At 47.7% G+C, this 14470-nt stretch overlaps 1 protein-coding gene across 1 annotated transcript in view; it reads right to left on the reverse strand.

The window, feature by feature from the left end:
- Nucleotides 1-14470, reverse strand: part of ATP6V0D1 (ATPase H+ transporting V0 subunit d1) — a 36941-nt gene that overhangs the window by 502 nt on the left and 21969 nt on the right. The window contains exons 3-7 of the mRNA XM_057413861.1: nt 9083-9261; nt 5978-6057; nt 2145-2222; nt 1325-1501; nt 313-390 (exon numbers count right to left, since the gene is read on the reverse strand). Of these exons, the coding sequence (XP_057269844.1) occupies nt 313-390; nt 1325-1501; nt 2145-2222; nt 5978-6057; nt 9083-9261 (592 nt within the window). The remainder of the gene's footprint in view (nt 1-312; nt 391-1324; nt 1502-2144; nt 2223-5977; nt 6058-9082; nt 9262-14470) is intronic.

Below are 14470 nucleotides of genomic sequence, written 5' to 3' on the forward strand. Positions count from 1 at the left end.
CATGGCTTAGGACAGGCTCTGACATTTAAAGGGTGAACTATTTATACCCTCAGTACTGTGAAAATCCTCCTTTTCCATGTAATTACAGTGGTTTTACTATTGATTCACCAGCCTCCCAAACTTGCCTCCCACACTGCTCTAATGTATCTGGGTGAGAACATGGACTGAGCACCATGCTGGATTCCCACTCCTTTGCTGGAGCATCCTTTTCCTCCCCCCAGATTCTGTTCATCCAGATCACCTACTGCTCCCCTTAGCTTTGCAAATGGCACAGGTAGAGACAAGCCAAGAAGTGTCTTGGGGCTCACGTACCTCATGCTCAAAGAACCTGTCTTCAAGGGTCTTGTCCCCAGGGTTGCTGCCAGCCCCTTCAAACAGCAGCTTGTACTCCTGCAGGAAGACATTACAAGAGAATATACTCAAAGCCCCCCAAGCTCAACAGCATAGGGGGCCCTGGGCATCAAAGAGACATCCCAGCCACCCTGTCAGGTCAGCAGAAGACACAGAGAAGCCAAGTCTGCCCCGTGCACACATGAACGTTGGCAATGGGGTGCTGCCAGGACTGCACTGCACACACACCAGTTGAGGGCAATCCTCAGAGAGGCAGAGAAATAATTTATTTCATCTGTAAGCTTGTCCAGCCAGAGATCCCACCCCTCCTTTGAAATGTGCAGGTCTCAAAGCTGTATCGTTGCTTTGAACCTGCAGAAAGGATGCGTCAGGTACAGAGCCCTCTGTGTACAGACTGGGGTGTCTGGGCCCCTGTGCCCACAGACACTGCCACATGCCCTGGCTGCTTCAGTAAGGGGACACTGAGCTATCCAACTCCAAACAGGTCCCCAGCCATGCGCAAGATGAGCTTAAGGAACCCAGACACATCCAAAAAGTGTCCTCCCAGGTCAGTGTCTCCTCTGTGACTGAACGAGATCTCAAAGTAACCCACTCCGGCTGGGGAAGCAACAACTTCTCACTGAAGACACGCTTCCACCCCTAACCAGACAAAGAGAGACAGTCACTGCTGCCACATTGATACCTCATGGGTTTGGTGGTGAAGGCAGGCCCCACAGTGTGGGATGGGGTGCACAGAGCATGGATGGTCTCCCTACCACTACTGCAATGACAGCCATGACTAACAAACCAATGGCATCCCAGGCAAGCCAACTTCACTTTGGCCAAGAAGAGTACGGGACCAACAGGTACCAGCAGAAGACAGGCACCCCTCTCCTCAGGCTGTCAATCCACAAGTTCCCCCAGATATCTGAGAAACATTGACCCAGATCAGGTCCTTGCACCAGTCCTCATGGCTCTAACCCCAAGCACTCACAGGGTAGTAGTCAGCAACATTCTTGACTTGTTCGTAGTCATCTGCTCGGGCCAGCTGAGCCAGGCCCTCAGGGTAGAGCTTGCCACAGTGCGGGAACAGCTTTGCTCGGTCCTCCTTGGACAGCTCAGTCCCAAATGAGTTAATGGTGATGATGAACGCCCTCCGGTCAGCTTCGAACTGTGGGAGAAGAGCGGTTCACCTTGGGATGCAGCATCTTTGCCAGAGCCCAGCAAGTACTTATACTGCTCTGAACAGAACCACATCAGAAGGGCAGCATGAACAAACTGCTTTGGACACATATCTGGTGCTCAACCAGGGCAGGCTACACATGCAGGCTCCCAGTACGCCCAGTAGCTGGTGTGTGGGGAACAGTCAGGTGATGAAATCCCAATCCCATGCACAAGCCAAAGCACTGAGCAGAACCCTGCAGGGTCAAGGAGTTCCTCACCTACTGCCCCTGAGACCTGCACACCCCACAGCTAGCCTTGGCATGGAGACAGGCATGCACTGAACAGCTCCAGCTGTCTCCTGCTTCTTATCCATGTGATGAAGGTGTTGCCATGAAGGCAACAGATGGCCTTCTGTGCAACTGTGCATGCATGATGGGCAAGCCCATCATCTCCATCACCTGGGGAACCAAACCTGCTCAAGGTCATGTTCAGGCAGTGTTTTCCCAGGCATCCCAAAGCACAAGCAGAGTGTGCATGCAGTGCTGAGAAATATCTGGAGCATCCTTAATGCTGGCAGGCAAGCTGGGCCTGAGTACAGAACAGTGAGTATCACTGCAACAGCATCCAGCTATAGGGGTTTCCAGACCTACCTCCAGGATTGGGCACATAGCATCTGCTGTGGTACCTCCCAGCACCTTGCAGAACTTATAGAAGGACTCCAGGTAAGCCTGGAAAAGAAAGGGCAGGTGAGGACTCTCCTTCACAGGTTCATCTAGTGCCCCACAGAGCCATTCAGTAGAGGACAGACACAATGCAGGGATGCTCCCAGAAACACAGGAGCTCCCAACTCCACATGAACTTGGATGCCAAGCCCACACTAGGAACTGTGATTCCACAGGAGCCAGAGATGTAAATGGTTTTGGCTGGGTTGGTTCAAGTGACTCATGATCTTACTGCAGGCAAGATCCCCAGGCAGCAAAGTTAAAGCCCACTTTGCTCCTTTGAGTTGTCTTAACTCCACCACATTTACTGAAGTCTCGCACGGTTTCCTGACCCTGCTCTGGCCTCCACAAACACGCCAAGCCACGCAGACCCTAGGCTCAGAAAGTACCACTGTGTAAGCGGAGATAGGAGATGAGACAGGACATCTGTGAAGGAAACCAGCCATCCTCTGCAATCCTCTTTTCACACTGCAGCCGCTTGGTCACCATCCCAACTGGAGCACTGCAGAAAACATGTTAGGCTAAGCACAGCCATGCTGCCTCCAGGAAACCTAATCCTTTGCAGAGATACACTACAATCCAGCTGGAAGATGACTGTATCTCCCAGGGCGAGCCTATGAAGGCTGTGCATGGCTAAAAGTACTGCTCAGCAAAAACTTTCTCAGAAGTCATCACGTGATAAAATACCTCCCTGAACAGAGCACTGCAACTAGAATTACTTAGAAGGGATGGAATAAAATGATGCTGAGACATCACAAATCTCTGCTTTGTCACAACTCCAGGACTACGGATGGACCAAGAATGCACATGTTGGACACCCTCAGGCTCTGCACTAGGAAAGCACCTGGGTTACTGTGTTCTGTAAATATTTGCTACCACACAGTGCAAGAGGACACTGCTGGGAAAGCATCACACGTTAAAGAAACATCACCTCCAGTGCTTGCCACTGTTCAAGTGCAGGAGAGCACAGAGCATCAGTCTGCAGTTACCACAGGAACACGGACATGGATAATGGACTTTGCTTGAGGCCAACAGAAGAGGGAACCTGGATGAGAGGGTCAGTCACTGCCTCTGCCCTTCTTGGAATTCACACACAAGCCTAAGGCTCTACAAGCAAAAACTGGTGAACTCAAATATCCAGCACTGAATGAGGATCCAGTATCACAGACACCATGGGAACACAAACTAGAAATGTCATACGGGGTACACCCACCATGTACTCTCCAGTGTCCTGAACCCCTCAACCCAGAAACAGTTGTGTCTTTGCATTTAATAATCCTTAATGCACTTTACTTTCATGAACCCACATATTCACCCTCTGCCTCCTCCTAGCCTCATCAGTCTGTCACACACAGCCTAAAGGGAGACCTGTGGCTTTGTCTAGCCACACTAACTTTTCCAACACTACCTACAGCTACCATCACAGCTTGGGTTCACTCCTCTTGCAGGCAAGGAACCCTAACCTTTTTTGCAGTTTCTCATGCAGAAGTCCTTGTACCCAAATCTTAAACATGTCCTCCTTAGCAGCTTCTCCTGTTCCACTGTTCATATTCAAAGATGAGAGAGGAGAGGAATGAGCGTTTAGAACAAACACAATTCAGATGCACGCAGCAGTACAGTAATATTTGTGCAGTTCTTTTCTACTGTTAGGAACAGATTACCTTGGAAAGATACTCTTGCTTAGGGCAATCAGAACCTAAGACTTCATTTAGTAGTAGAAAGAACAAGGAGGCCATCACTATACAAGCAGGGTTAGGATTACTTTGTTGCCTCTTCCATATATCACTCCACATTTATCACTCTACATTGATCTGCCTGCTGTATTTTACTGTTCAGTCACAAAGCTCCTTCAGCTATTTCCTAGAAGAAGGTCAACAACAAAGGCCAACAGTCAGCCAGCTTCACTTCAACAGAGCCATTAAAGATGTGGCAAAAAGGGAGGGAGCATTGAAAATAACGCCAGCATGCCTCCGCTGCAGAACTCTGCTGTTGACCATCCTCTACACTAATAGCTGACCACTTAATTTTTAACCTCTGCTCCCCGTCTTAACCATATTTCCATTCAAGAACCTTCTCACTTGTCAGTGCTAACAAGAAAGCCTTGTAATTGCTTTCCTCTTATGAATGCTGCTCAAAGCTTTTGTCTACATGCTCATGGATTCCTTCAAAAAACCTTCAGTAAGTCTGGGAGGTAGTGCTTCCCCTTCCCATACCAACTCCTTCAGGCCACCGGCATCTATCCCAGGCACTCGCCTGCTGTGCTCCTCAGAGCAGCTCTGTGCACATTTCAGTCCTGATTTTATTTCCCTTATTTGCCTATGGAGACCATTTGCATTGTATTATACATTTTCCAGTCCCTGGGGAGAGAGGTGGCTTCGAGTGAGAATCTGTAAGTGGCAGTTACCTTTTACCCTCACATCCCTCTGATCTGTAACTGACACAGCCCCGTGTTCCCTGGGGGCTGCTCTTCAGCAAGAGCCAGTCCCAGCATATACCAAGGGATTATCGGGCATCCACACTCCCATTTGGAGGTAGGGAGAGCAGAATGCAAACCATTATCAGGCCTCAGAAAGGAGATGGGAAAGGATGTAGCAGCTGGGACCCAAGGACCCATTGGGACCCACACTCCCTAATCTTTTGTCCTGCGCAGAGGTCTGCACCCTGCAAGGCTGCAGATACTTATGCAAACAGGAATTCCTCCCACCATTACAGCAAAAGACCAGTACATGCCAGAGGCCACACACTGCTGGGCATGACTGCTGACACACAGCTCCTTCTCCTCTCCCTTCACCTTCTTTCCTTCACGCCTGGCTTGTTCTCTGCCTCTCCCACCAGGCCATGGCTTCCTTGGGAAGCAGAGGTCACACTGACTACAGGCTGGCCGTGACTAGCCAAAACAAGGCTGGCAGATACAATCTGTATCCCACCCTTAATCCAGAGAGTAGAGATGGAGCGATAGACACAGCCTGCACATAAACACATGCTGTGATACTGCCAGCTAAAACCAGACAGGGCCTGCAGAGATGACAGTTCCCTGTATGGGCTCAGGACAAGTTGATCCTTAGCCCTCCCTCATCCCTTTGCCAATACTCTCCCAGCCTGCAGGACTCCTCCACCCCAGCTGCACCTTTTACTCTGCTGAACCAAGATCGTCTAACCCCAGCCACAGCCACTGAAGGCTGGAGCAGGCTGTTGGAGGCTCTTCTAAAAGAGCTCAAGAGAGAGAGCCAAGCCTGTGGAAGGCTTTCGGCAATGTTAATGTTAACCTTAGCCCTCTGAATGCACTCAACTACGCATCTGAACTCATGCGGTTAAGAGGGAACCTTCTCCTGCCTGCTTGGGGCCTGAGAAAATTCAAAGGCATAAATTCTGCAAAATCTCTTGCACAGACTCTTCACAGTTTGATAACTCAAAAAAAAAAAAATATCCCAAAACAACAAAACACCCCACTCCGCCTACCTAGCTAATGTAATTCTGCAGAGCTGGGTTATGGGATGGCAGGGACCTCCAAGTGCACTCTCTTTACTTTCCAGTGGATGCAACCACTTCTTGATCATGTTTACTCTATCACTACTCCAGGGAAGAAAAGGAGAGAAAAATCAAAGTTACTTTTAAGTCTACTCCAAGAGGAAAACACCCTCCCATCTTTGGTTGAAGAAAGCCAACCTAGGCTGGAGCTCCTGACCCAAGAAACACCTCTAGTCATACTAGGAATAACCAGGCAAGTTAACATCTCTTTCCTTTCCTACAGATTCACTCACCTTATACAGTGTGTTTCGAATTATTTCAATGTTCATTTCATCCAGGTCCTGTTCAGATATACAGTCTTGGAAGAAAGCAGCTGAAACAGAGCCACAGACAGAGTCAGCATTGCCCTAACCAGATTCATGCCCAGCACCTCCCAGACTCTTCAACAATACCAGGCAATAGCACACCCTGTGTTGAGCTTGACCCTCCTAGGCTTGGCCCTTATCTTCAGTAGCCACTAAATTGCCATGATTCAAAATGTCAGGCTCCACCATGGTTCCACAGGCCACAATAATTTCTGGGGTTCTCCCATGAAAATCTTTCTTCACCCCTTAGTCCTATGGTTTGGTTAACAGCCTGTTCTAAGCTCTAAACCCCAGCATCAGGGCCAGATCAGCCCATGTTCAAAAACCAGCAAAACCCAAACTCTTCCTAGATGCAGGTATTCAGAGGTGACAAGACAGCCTCCCAGCTGTCCGCTTAGCCACTGTCTCACAGATTCCTATCAAGTCCTGAGGAATTTGGTGCTTTTCCCTCCTTCTCCAATGAGGCATGGAGATGTCACAGCTCCTGCAGCCCATAACACTCCATGGTTGGAGTCAGGAGCTGTTTCTCCTGACCAGGTCTATCAGTCCCATTTTCCACCTCTTCCAAGGACTTCTATTTCTTTATCTGGAGGCAAGAAACAGGAGACAGGATCAACTAGTGGCTTTTGTGGTAGGATGCTCAGCCCTACATACTTTGCCAAAGTATCTCTGGGAAGGAGTCTGAGAAAATGTTTCCACAGATTTCAGACCTAACACAGGGTACTTCAAGCTCTAGATAAAGATGAGTCTTGTATATCTAATATAAGGCTGTTGTGCTCTTGCTGACAAGCGACTGGTACAATAAAACCCATTGACGGGACTTTTAATGACTTCTACTCTCCCTCAGCAACCAACTTTGCTGAATTTGCTACACAGAGAAATATGATCTTTCTCAGCTTACACAGTCCAGCTGGGGCTAAAGAGCACTGCACTCATGCTGAGAGCTGACCAGTGCTCTGCTCTGTGTGACAAATCAGGTATGATGCAGGCTCACACCTCTGATGTGTGCAGCTTCTATAGCAACCGGACTGTCGGTCTAGACAGACTTGAACCGGGGTCAACCCCACCAAGGTTTCTTTGCAAGAGCATCAGAGACCAATGCCACGTAGCTGGAGGAGCACTGCTCCCTCGGTTGGCAAAAACGAAAACAGAGTGTGCCAGGACTGGTTTTTCACTGCAAGACTCCCTGGCTAGCTTAGCTAGCTAAGCAGTGGCTACTTCAGAGTAGCAGAGGAATGAGAACACAGCTATTTCAGTTCTTGGCCCTCCAATATCCCAAATTAAGCTAACAGCAAGTCTTATTTTGCCCTGCTAACCTATGAAAGCCATTTGGGGTTAGGCATTCCTACCAAGCCACATAGCTACTCAAGTACTTTTAGGAGATAGAGCTTCTGTTTCCTTGCGTGTGGTCACTGGAAAGAGTGCAAGTTAAACAACTGGAGCCTACATGCCTGCTTGTTTAGGCAACACAGCTACTCCCCATGTTCTCCTGCTGAAGAAATGCCACACTAGATGGTACACAGCCTCAAGGGCATGGCTAGGGCGAAAGGTTTGAAGAAGAAGTCAGCATAGCCAGGGCAGAAGCAGGCAAAAGTGAGTCATGTACAAGTACATGAATGCAAGAGGCAAAGACCCTTAACTGCCAGATGCGCTCTCCAGAACCACCTTGTTGCTGTAATGGGGCTTTTTCACTCTTTTTTTTTTTTTTTCACAGCTGGAAGCTTTGAGGTTTCTGAAACAGTATCTTTGAAATATCCTTATCTTATTCCCAAAATGGGAAAGTTCTCACTCATCAGGAGGATTTTCTTCCCACACATCATCCCTACAGCAGGTTCAATTCAGCTGCATGCAGAACCTCCATTCTGCTGTGTCACTGCCTCACCTTGCAACCCAGATCTCTTGAGACAAGCTTCCCCTCCTCTGCTGGGCTCTATCTGGCAAGCCATTTTTCCATGACAGCTACTTCAGTTGCCCCATTATTACATAGAGCACTTGCAAAAGCACTTTCAGTTCCAAAACCAACTATTTCTATCATAGACAATATGATGATTTTGTGTGTTTTGTTCTTTTTAGCAACCCCAAAACAATGATTAACCACTGACTCAGCTGTACCTCATTGTTTTTGCCCACAGAGGCTAAACTAGCAAGTCACCTGTGACTACCTCCCCTACTATTGTATAAGGGTTTCATATTTTCTCCAGAACCACTTCCTACACCTTTGATCTTTAAAGAATGTTCTGTCTGAATAGCTGTTCATAAGACACCTGGTTTTAGCATTATGTGCCTCCTGGTCAAGGCCTGTACCACTGAGACAGTATTCCTCAGCGCAGGATCTTGCTACACAATGAACTTAAAAAGGTTTTGGAGACTTTTCTTTTGCTGTTGCTGTTTGAGCTTGGAGGATTTTGTATATAAAGAGCTTTCCTCCATCTAGAGCTAATTTTCTCATGTGCAAGGGCACGTGCAGATCTCTCTGATTCTCTATAAAAATTGCCTACAAGAAATTGCCCAATGGTCCAACTAAAAGTGCTGGAAATTAAGTGACTCATTCCAGAAGAGGAGCTGACAGCTCTTCACTAAAGAAGCCAAGTATCTCATGACAATTACTGAGAGGTCTTAGAAAATGTGATCTCTTCAAACTTTCCCCTTCCTCCCTAATTGCAGGTGATGTTTCCCAGAAGTGCTGGTAAATGGACATATCTAGCAGACCAGATCTAACTACATCCGCACTGCCACCGCAGCTCAAGGCCTGGCTCACACAAATCAAACTCCCCATCAGCCTGTACTACCAGTGTGCTGGTTTGGACATTTGCTGTGAACTAGCTGGTCCTCCAGAGATAAAACTGGCTTAGGACAGGCATAAACCTGAACTCAAGCCCAGCCACCACAGGCAGTAGAGCCACAGCTGTGCACTACCCATCACTTTGTCTTCCTGGCACAAAACTTAGGCTTAGTTGGACCTAGTTAGACTAGGGGAAAAAGGGACATCTGCTCCACACACAGCTGAGAGGTATTTTGAAAGGCTTCACTCACCCAGGGGAGTGTCCACCAGGATTGCATTGTAGAGCTCCGCAGGCGTCTGAGCAATGTTCACAGCTTCCATCTGCTCAAAACTTCCCAGAGGATGGCACTTGGGCACCAGTTCGGAAATGGAACGCTGGTGCAGAGTCCCAGTGATCAGCAGAATGACGTTGTCAATCATGTAGCTGTACCTGGAGGAATGCCAGAGGAAGCCTGTCACAATTCAAGTAATATAAAAACCAGCATTGGCACCAGACAGGCACACGTCTTCAGTTCCTGTAAGCATGTCCACAACGATGCACCCTTACCACAAAAAAATAGTAAGGGGTCTCCTTAGTGTCTCCTTATCATGCCAGACTAGGAAAAGGGCATCAAACACAGTCCTAGGCCATAATTTATGCTACACACCATCTGGGTATCTCCTACCTACCAGTGAAGAGTTGTAAGGGACTTCTGGAGGTATCTGGACCAATGCCCTCCCCCAAACATTGCCAGCTCCAGCTGAACTTTGCATTATTTGCAAGGATTTGTAGATCTCACAACCTCCCTGGGGCTCTGCTTCAGTGTCTGATCACACTCACAATGAAAAGTCTTTTCCTAACAGCTCATCGAAATTTTCCCTCATGGCCACGTCTGATGTCTCTCATCCTGACCCCACACATGTCCAAGAAGATCCTGGCTGCAGCTTCCTCATATCTTTCCACAAGGAACATTTCTCCCTTCAGCATTCCCACTGCTCTCCTTGCATCACCATGCTCTACAGACCAGCAAAGGGGAAATCTGCAGAACGCCTGGTGCAAGCTCAGCTTCAGTGCCAGCAGCAGTGCTCCACCTTGCCAAGACTATGGAGAAAGGATCATGCTTCTGCAGCCCCACTCCCTTCCCAAAACAATAGGGCTGGCAGCTTTGGCACAACCTTCATTCACACCCTCACAAAACTACACACAAGGTCTTTTACACCTCTGCCATCAAAAGTTAGGAAGTTCTTTGTACTAGCCCATGTTATGATGTCCCTACCCAACTTCTCTGCTTATGTTATACAGGATTAGCAGATTCAGTCTACACCACTCAGCACAATTTCCACCAACACAAGCTCTTTGTGGCCCTTCTCTCCCGTATATCCTTGTTTCTCTTGCAAAAAGGCTGACTGCCTTCTCCAAGCAAAAGACCCAAGCAAGGGATCAAGGCACCATGTAAACACAAGATGAGAGACGAAGTTTCCCCAGCAAGAACAGAAGAGGTGCTGTAGGCATGTTCATCACCAGCTGAACCATAAGAAAACCAAGCTGAGAACATGAACATCAAGCAAGATGAGTCTTTTTCCAGTCAGGAGTAGATGCTTTTGCAAATGTCCCTCAGCAGCCCAGTGAAGAGGCACAGATGCTGGAATAGCAGGGTAATTGGGATTTTACAATCCCTTGCTTTCACTGCTAAAACTCTAAAAAGTGAGATGATGGAAGAGACCTGAAGAGACATGCTCCAAGACAAATAAGATCAGGACTTGAACTAGAACGGCTGAAGCAGCTGTGCAAAGAATTGGAACATTGTTGAGGCTGAGGTTCACATGTACTGGAGGACCAAAGAAAGGGAACTTAAGGCCAGCAGCACACTGGGACTGGGACAAGGGCAGAGCTGGCAAGGCTCTGCACATGTTTGTCAGGCAGGCATTGGGATGTTCCTGGTCTTTATCTTCCCGAGCTAACAAGAAGGGCATAGTGCAGGCCTGTTTCCTCTTGAACCACATCAAAGGCAGGTAAGTTGAGCCAGTTAGAGGCAGATTTCAGTAGTTTTTATTAGATGTGGTCTCTACCTCTCAAACGGACTCAAAGGGCATGTCCATGAACAAATCCACACCTTAGTTCCTCAAACAGGTGCTGCTTGTTTCTCCACACCACAGGGCTGGTAATGTGCCTCCTGGCCCTACTATTTTTGCAGAGAACCTTTCTCTGTTTGCAGCCTACCTTTCCAGGGGTGTTCAATCTAGAACCAGGACAACCAGTGCAAGCTTCATGTCCTAGGAAACCTCCTTTTGCCTTTTAATCGACAAAGTCATTATCTGCTTCTGTTTGTGCAGCCTCTCACCACAGAGATGACTGCAATCTCCAGACAGCAAGAATAGCCTGTTTATGAGAACTGAGGGCAAGTCCCTTGCAGTAAGCAGCTGGTTCCTGGTAAATACAAGCATCTGCACTCCAACGGATCTCCATGAGGTGTACCAGACCAAGGACACAAACCATCCTTTACCAGCTCCACCACTTGACCTCAAACATGTAAGTTTGCTTAGTGCGACACAGTGGCTTTCAGGAAAGACCACACACAGGACTATTTTCACCAAAATAAGGCAACAACACAGGACCAGACTGTATTTGTTTCTTCAACTCAATCTACAATAAAGGAACAGGCAAGGTAATGTGGTCATGGCACAGTATGCTAGCACTCCTCTTTCCTGATCTCAGCTTGCTCCACCATGGATGTTGCTCTCCACAAGCTATTTGAGTTGCAAGGAGCCTGGCCAAAGTCAACCACACAAGAGGAACTGAGGGGAGAATGCCTGGAGCTGTTTCTGTTCACAGGTCTTCAGAGCAGCTTAGCTTTGATTTCCTGGAGTCACACCGAACTCATCCATGCCCTCCCAGCCCAGCTCAGCATGAAAGCCAGGCTTGGGAAGAACAGCCCAAGTCTAACCTCTTCATGCATGAGAAGCTCTTGCTTTCAGACTGATGGTCCCAGGAATGACAACCAAGCTCTCCCCATTTCATAACTTGCTTGTTTCCTCATCCTTCAGGGAAGTCTGGGGAAATGCACACTCTAAAGACCAAATGCCAAGGTCTCTAAGCAGGCCTGGCACCAACTTTTTGTTGGTTTTTTGTACTTTACCTATTGAAACTACTTAAATCTTGCTGTCAGAGCAGGATTCATCCCTGCAGGAGGAGAAAGAGTTACTATGTGCAAGACAGGGGAAATTTCTCATTCAGATTTCCACTATGACAGCATTTCAAGCCTTTACAATAATGAGAGCTGCAGCTAGATAAAGGTCTACTCCTGCCTGCTGAGGCCAGGCAGACACCAGCACCACTACCAAATCCTTACTGATAGCTCTATTCCCTTCAAGCAAAGCTGGACCACACTTATTCCCATTCAATCCCTGCTTTAACCCAGTAAAACCAGTCATGACTACAAATCAAGTGTCTAGTGCCAGGAGAGCTGGAAAAGCTTCTTCTCATCTGTGGAAGGGGCAACACTTGCTTTCCTTTGCCAAGTCCAAACAAGAATGCATCTGCCTCCAGTAGCACAGCTGTACTAAGACAGTATCAGAGGTCCTGGCCATGCTGGCATTTCCTCCAAGGCCTGAATGATTAGATTTATTACAGGGGCAGCAGTTTTCTTAAGAACATCCACCTACTTGTTTAATAGAGCAGCTTTTGTCATCATCCTCCTCATCTCCTATTAGATTCTGACCAGCTTCAAAGGTTTCAGCTTTTATGGTTAATGCATACTCAGACCCCTTCAAAAGCATTTTAACCTTTACTAACTCTCAGTGCAGCTAATAAGAGGTACACATCACAAAACAGGAGTCACTTGCAACACCATGAATGCTTACTGCTGCCTGCTTAGCAAGGAAAAAGAGATTGGGACATAGGATGGTCTGGTAGAGAGTGGAGACCTGAGACACTTGTCTGGTGGAGACTGGAGACACCAACCAGCTCCTTGGTGAGGACAAGCCTCTGCACTAGCTCATGTGAACACTCTCGGTAGGATCTCGGAGGAGAAAACACTACATGGAGGCTCTGTGCAAGCTACACCCAGTGACACAAGGTGCCAGGGTCTTAATTAAGAGATAAAATGGTACCTTTTCTTAAGTTCCCCACCTTGCCTCCACAAAGACCATAGCAAAACTCTCTTGGGCAAGAAGGTGTTTTATACTCCTCCTCTAAGCTGCTCCCTCCCCACACAAGGAGATGGACACAAAACGAGTGTATGTTTGGCCAGTTTCATATTCACAGTTACACCCTGCCTCATTCTTCCTGTCACCACTGCACTGAGGTGTGGTATATTCCAGAAATTCACATTCACAGAAACACAATTTCAAGTTGATACCGACAAGGGTCCTCAACATCTCACAAGATAGCACAATTTCTTATTAAAGAACAGAAAAGAGTCAGCAAGCATAGAAATACCATCCACAGCAGGAGAGGTGATGGTTTAGAGCTTCCTGAAGTCTGAGACAAGAGTAAGTACCACAGAACCCTAGAATGGTTTGGGTTGGAAGGGACCTTAAAGCTCACCCAGTTTCAACCCCCTGACATGGGCAGGAACACCTTCCACTAGAGCAGGTTGCTCCAAGCCCCATCCAACCTGGCCTTGAGCACTGCCAGGGATAGGGCAGCCACAGCTTCTCTGGGCAATCTCACAGAGAAGAACTTCTTCCTAACATCTAATCTCAATCCTTCCTCTGTCAGTTTAAAGCCATTCCCCTTTGTCTTGTCCCTACAGGCCCTTGTCCAAAGCCTCTCTTCAGGTTTCTTGTAGCCCCTTTAGGCACTTGAAGCTGCTCTAAGGTCTTCCCTGAGTCTTCTCCAGGCTGAACAAGCCCAGCTTTCCCAGTCTGTCTCCAGAGTGGAGGTGCTCCACCTCTCGCAGCATCTTCACTCCTCCAGTGACACCCAGGTCAGCACAATGCACACTGGGTGACACTTGCATAACAAGAACAAAGCCAGGCTAGGATATGCCTAGAAAAGCCAAAAGGTGTGTGTGTGGTGAGGGAAATGTTCCTTCCATGAGCAGTAGGTCAGAGAGATTGTTCTCCCTGCTGGCTATGGGAGCTATGGTCTCAGACTGGCACAATAGAGACCTCCCAGAAAGAAAAGTGGACAGACAAGCTCCAGAAGCTAACTTGTCATCTGTGAATGGAGGATCTTCAAGGAGTAATAGAGCACACATGCAAAAGCCATGTGCAGGTTCTTTGACAATGTACATGCTCCTTCTCCTGCTGGAGTTACTTAAATACAAATGAGACATGCAAGAAAGATTGCAATGGCCCACTGAACATTGGGAAAGACTTTTTATAGCAGAGGAGCACATGAAATTCATGAAAGCTCATCACAACTTGGCATTTACAACTTGGCCTGAAGGCACTCAGGCATAGCCCTGCAAGGCAGTGACCCCAAGACAATTAGGGCTTCTCCCTCCCCCACTTACTAATCTAATCTTCAAGAGTCATTGTCCTGTGGCAGATAGGTTGGGTTTTTTATTGCTTTCTGCTCCAGGATACTGAAGAAACCGTAAACAATAATGCAAGTGGTCACAAAGCATGACTAATGACAGAACATTGCACGACCTGCACGATCCTGTTTCTCAGGGATCCTCTGAAAGCCTTGCAAAGCCAAACTGTAGCTTAAC

Source organism: Pezoporus wallicus, unplaced genomic scaffold (genome assembly GCF_028554395.1).
Source record: "Pezoporus wallicus isolate ANWC-B61680 ecotype Strahan unplaced genomic scaffold, APGP_CSIRO_Pwel_v1 contig_6364, whole genome shotgun sequence".
NCBI classification, from domain to species: Eukaryota; Metazoa; Chordata; class Aves; order Psittaciformes; family Psittacidae; genus Pezoporus; species Pezoporus wallicus.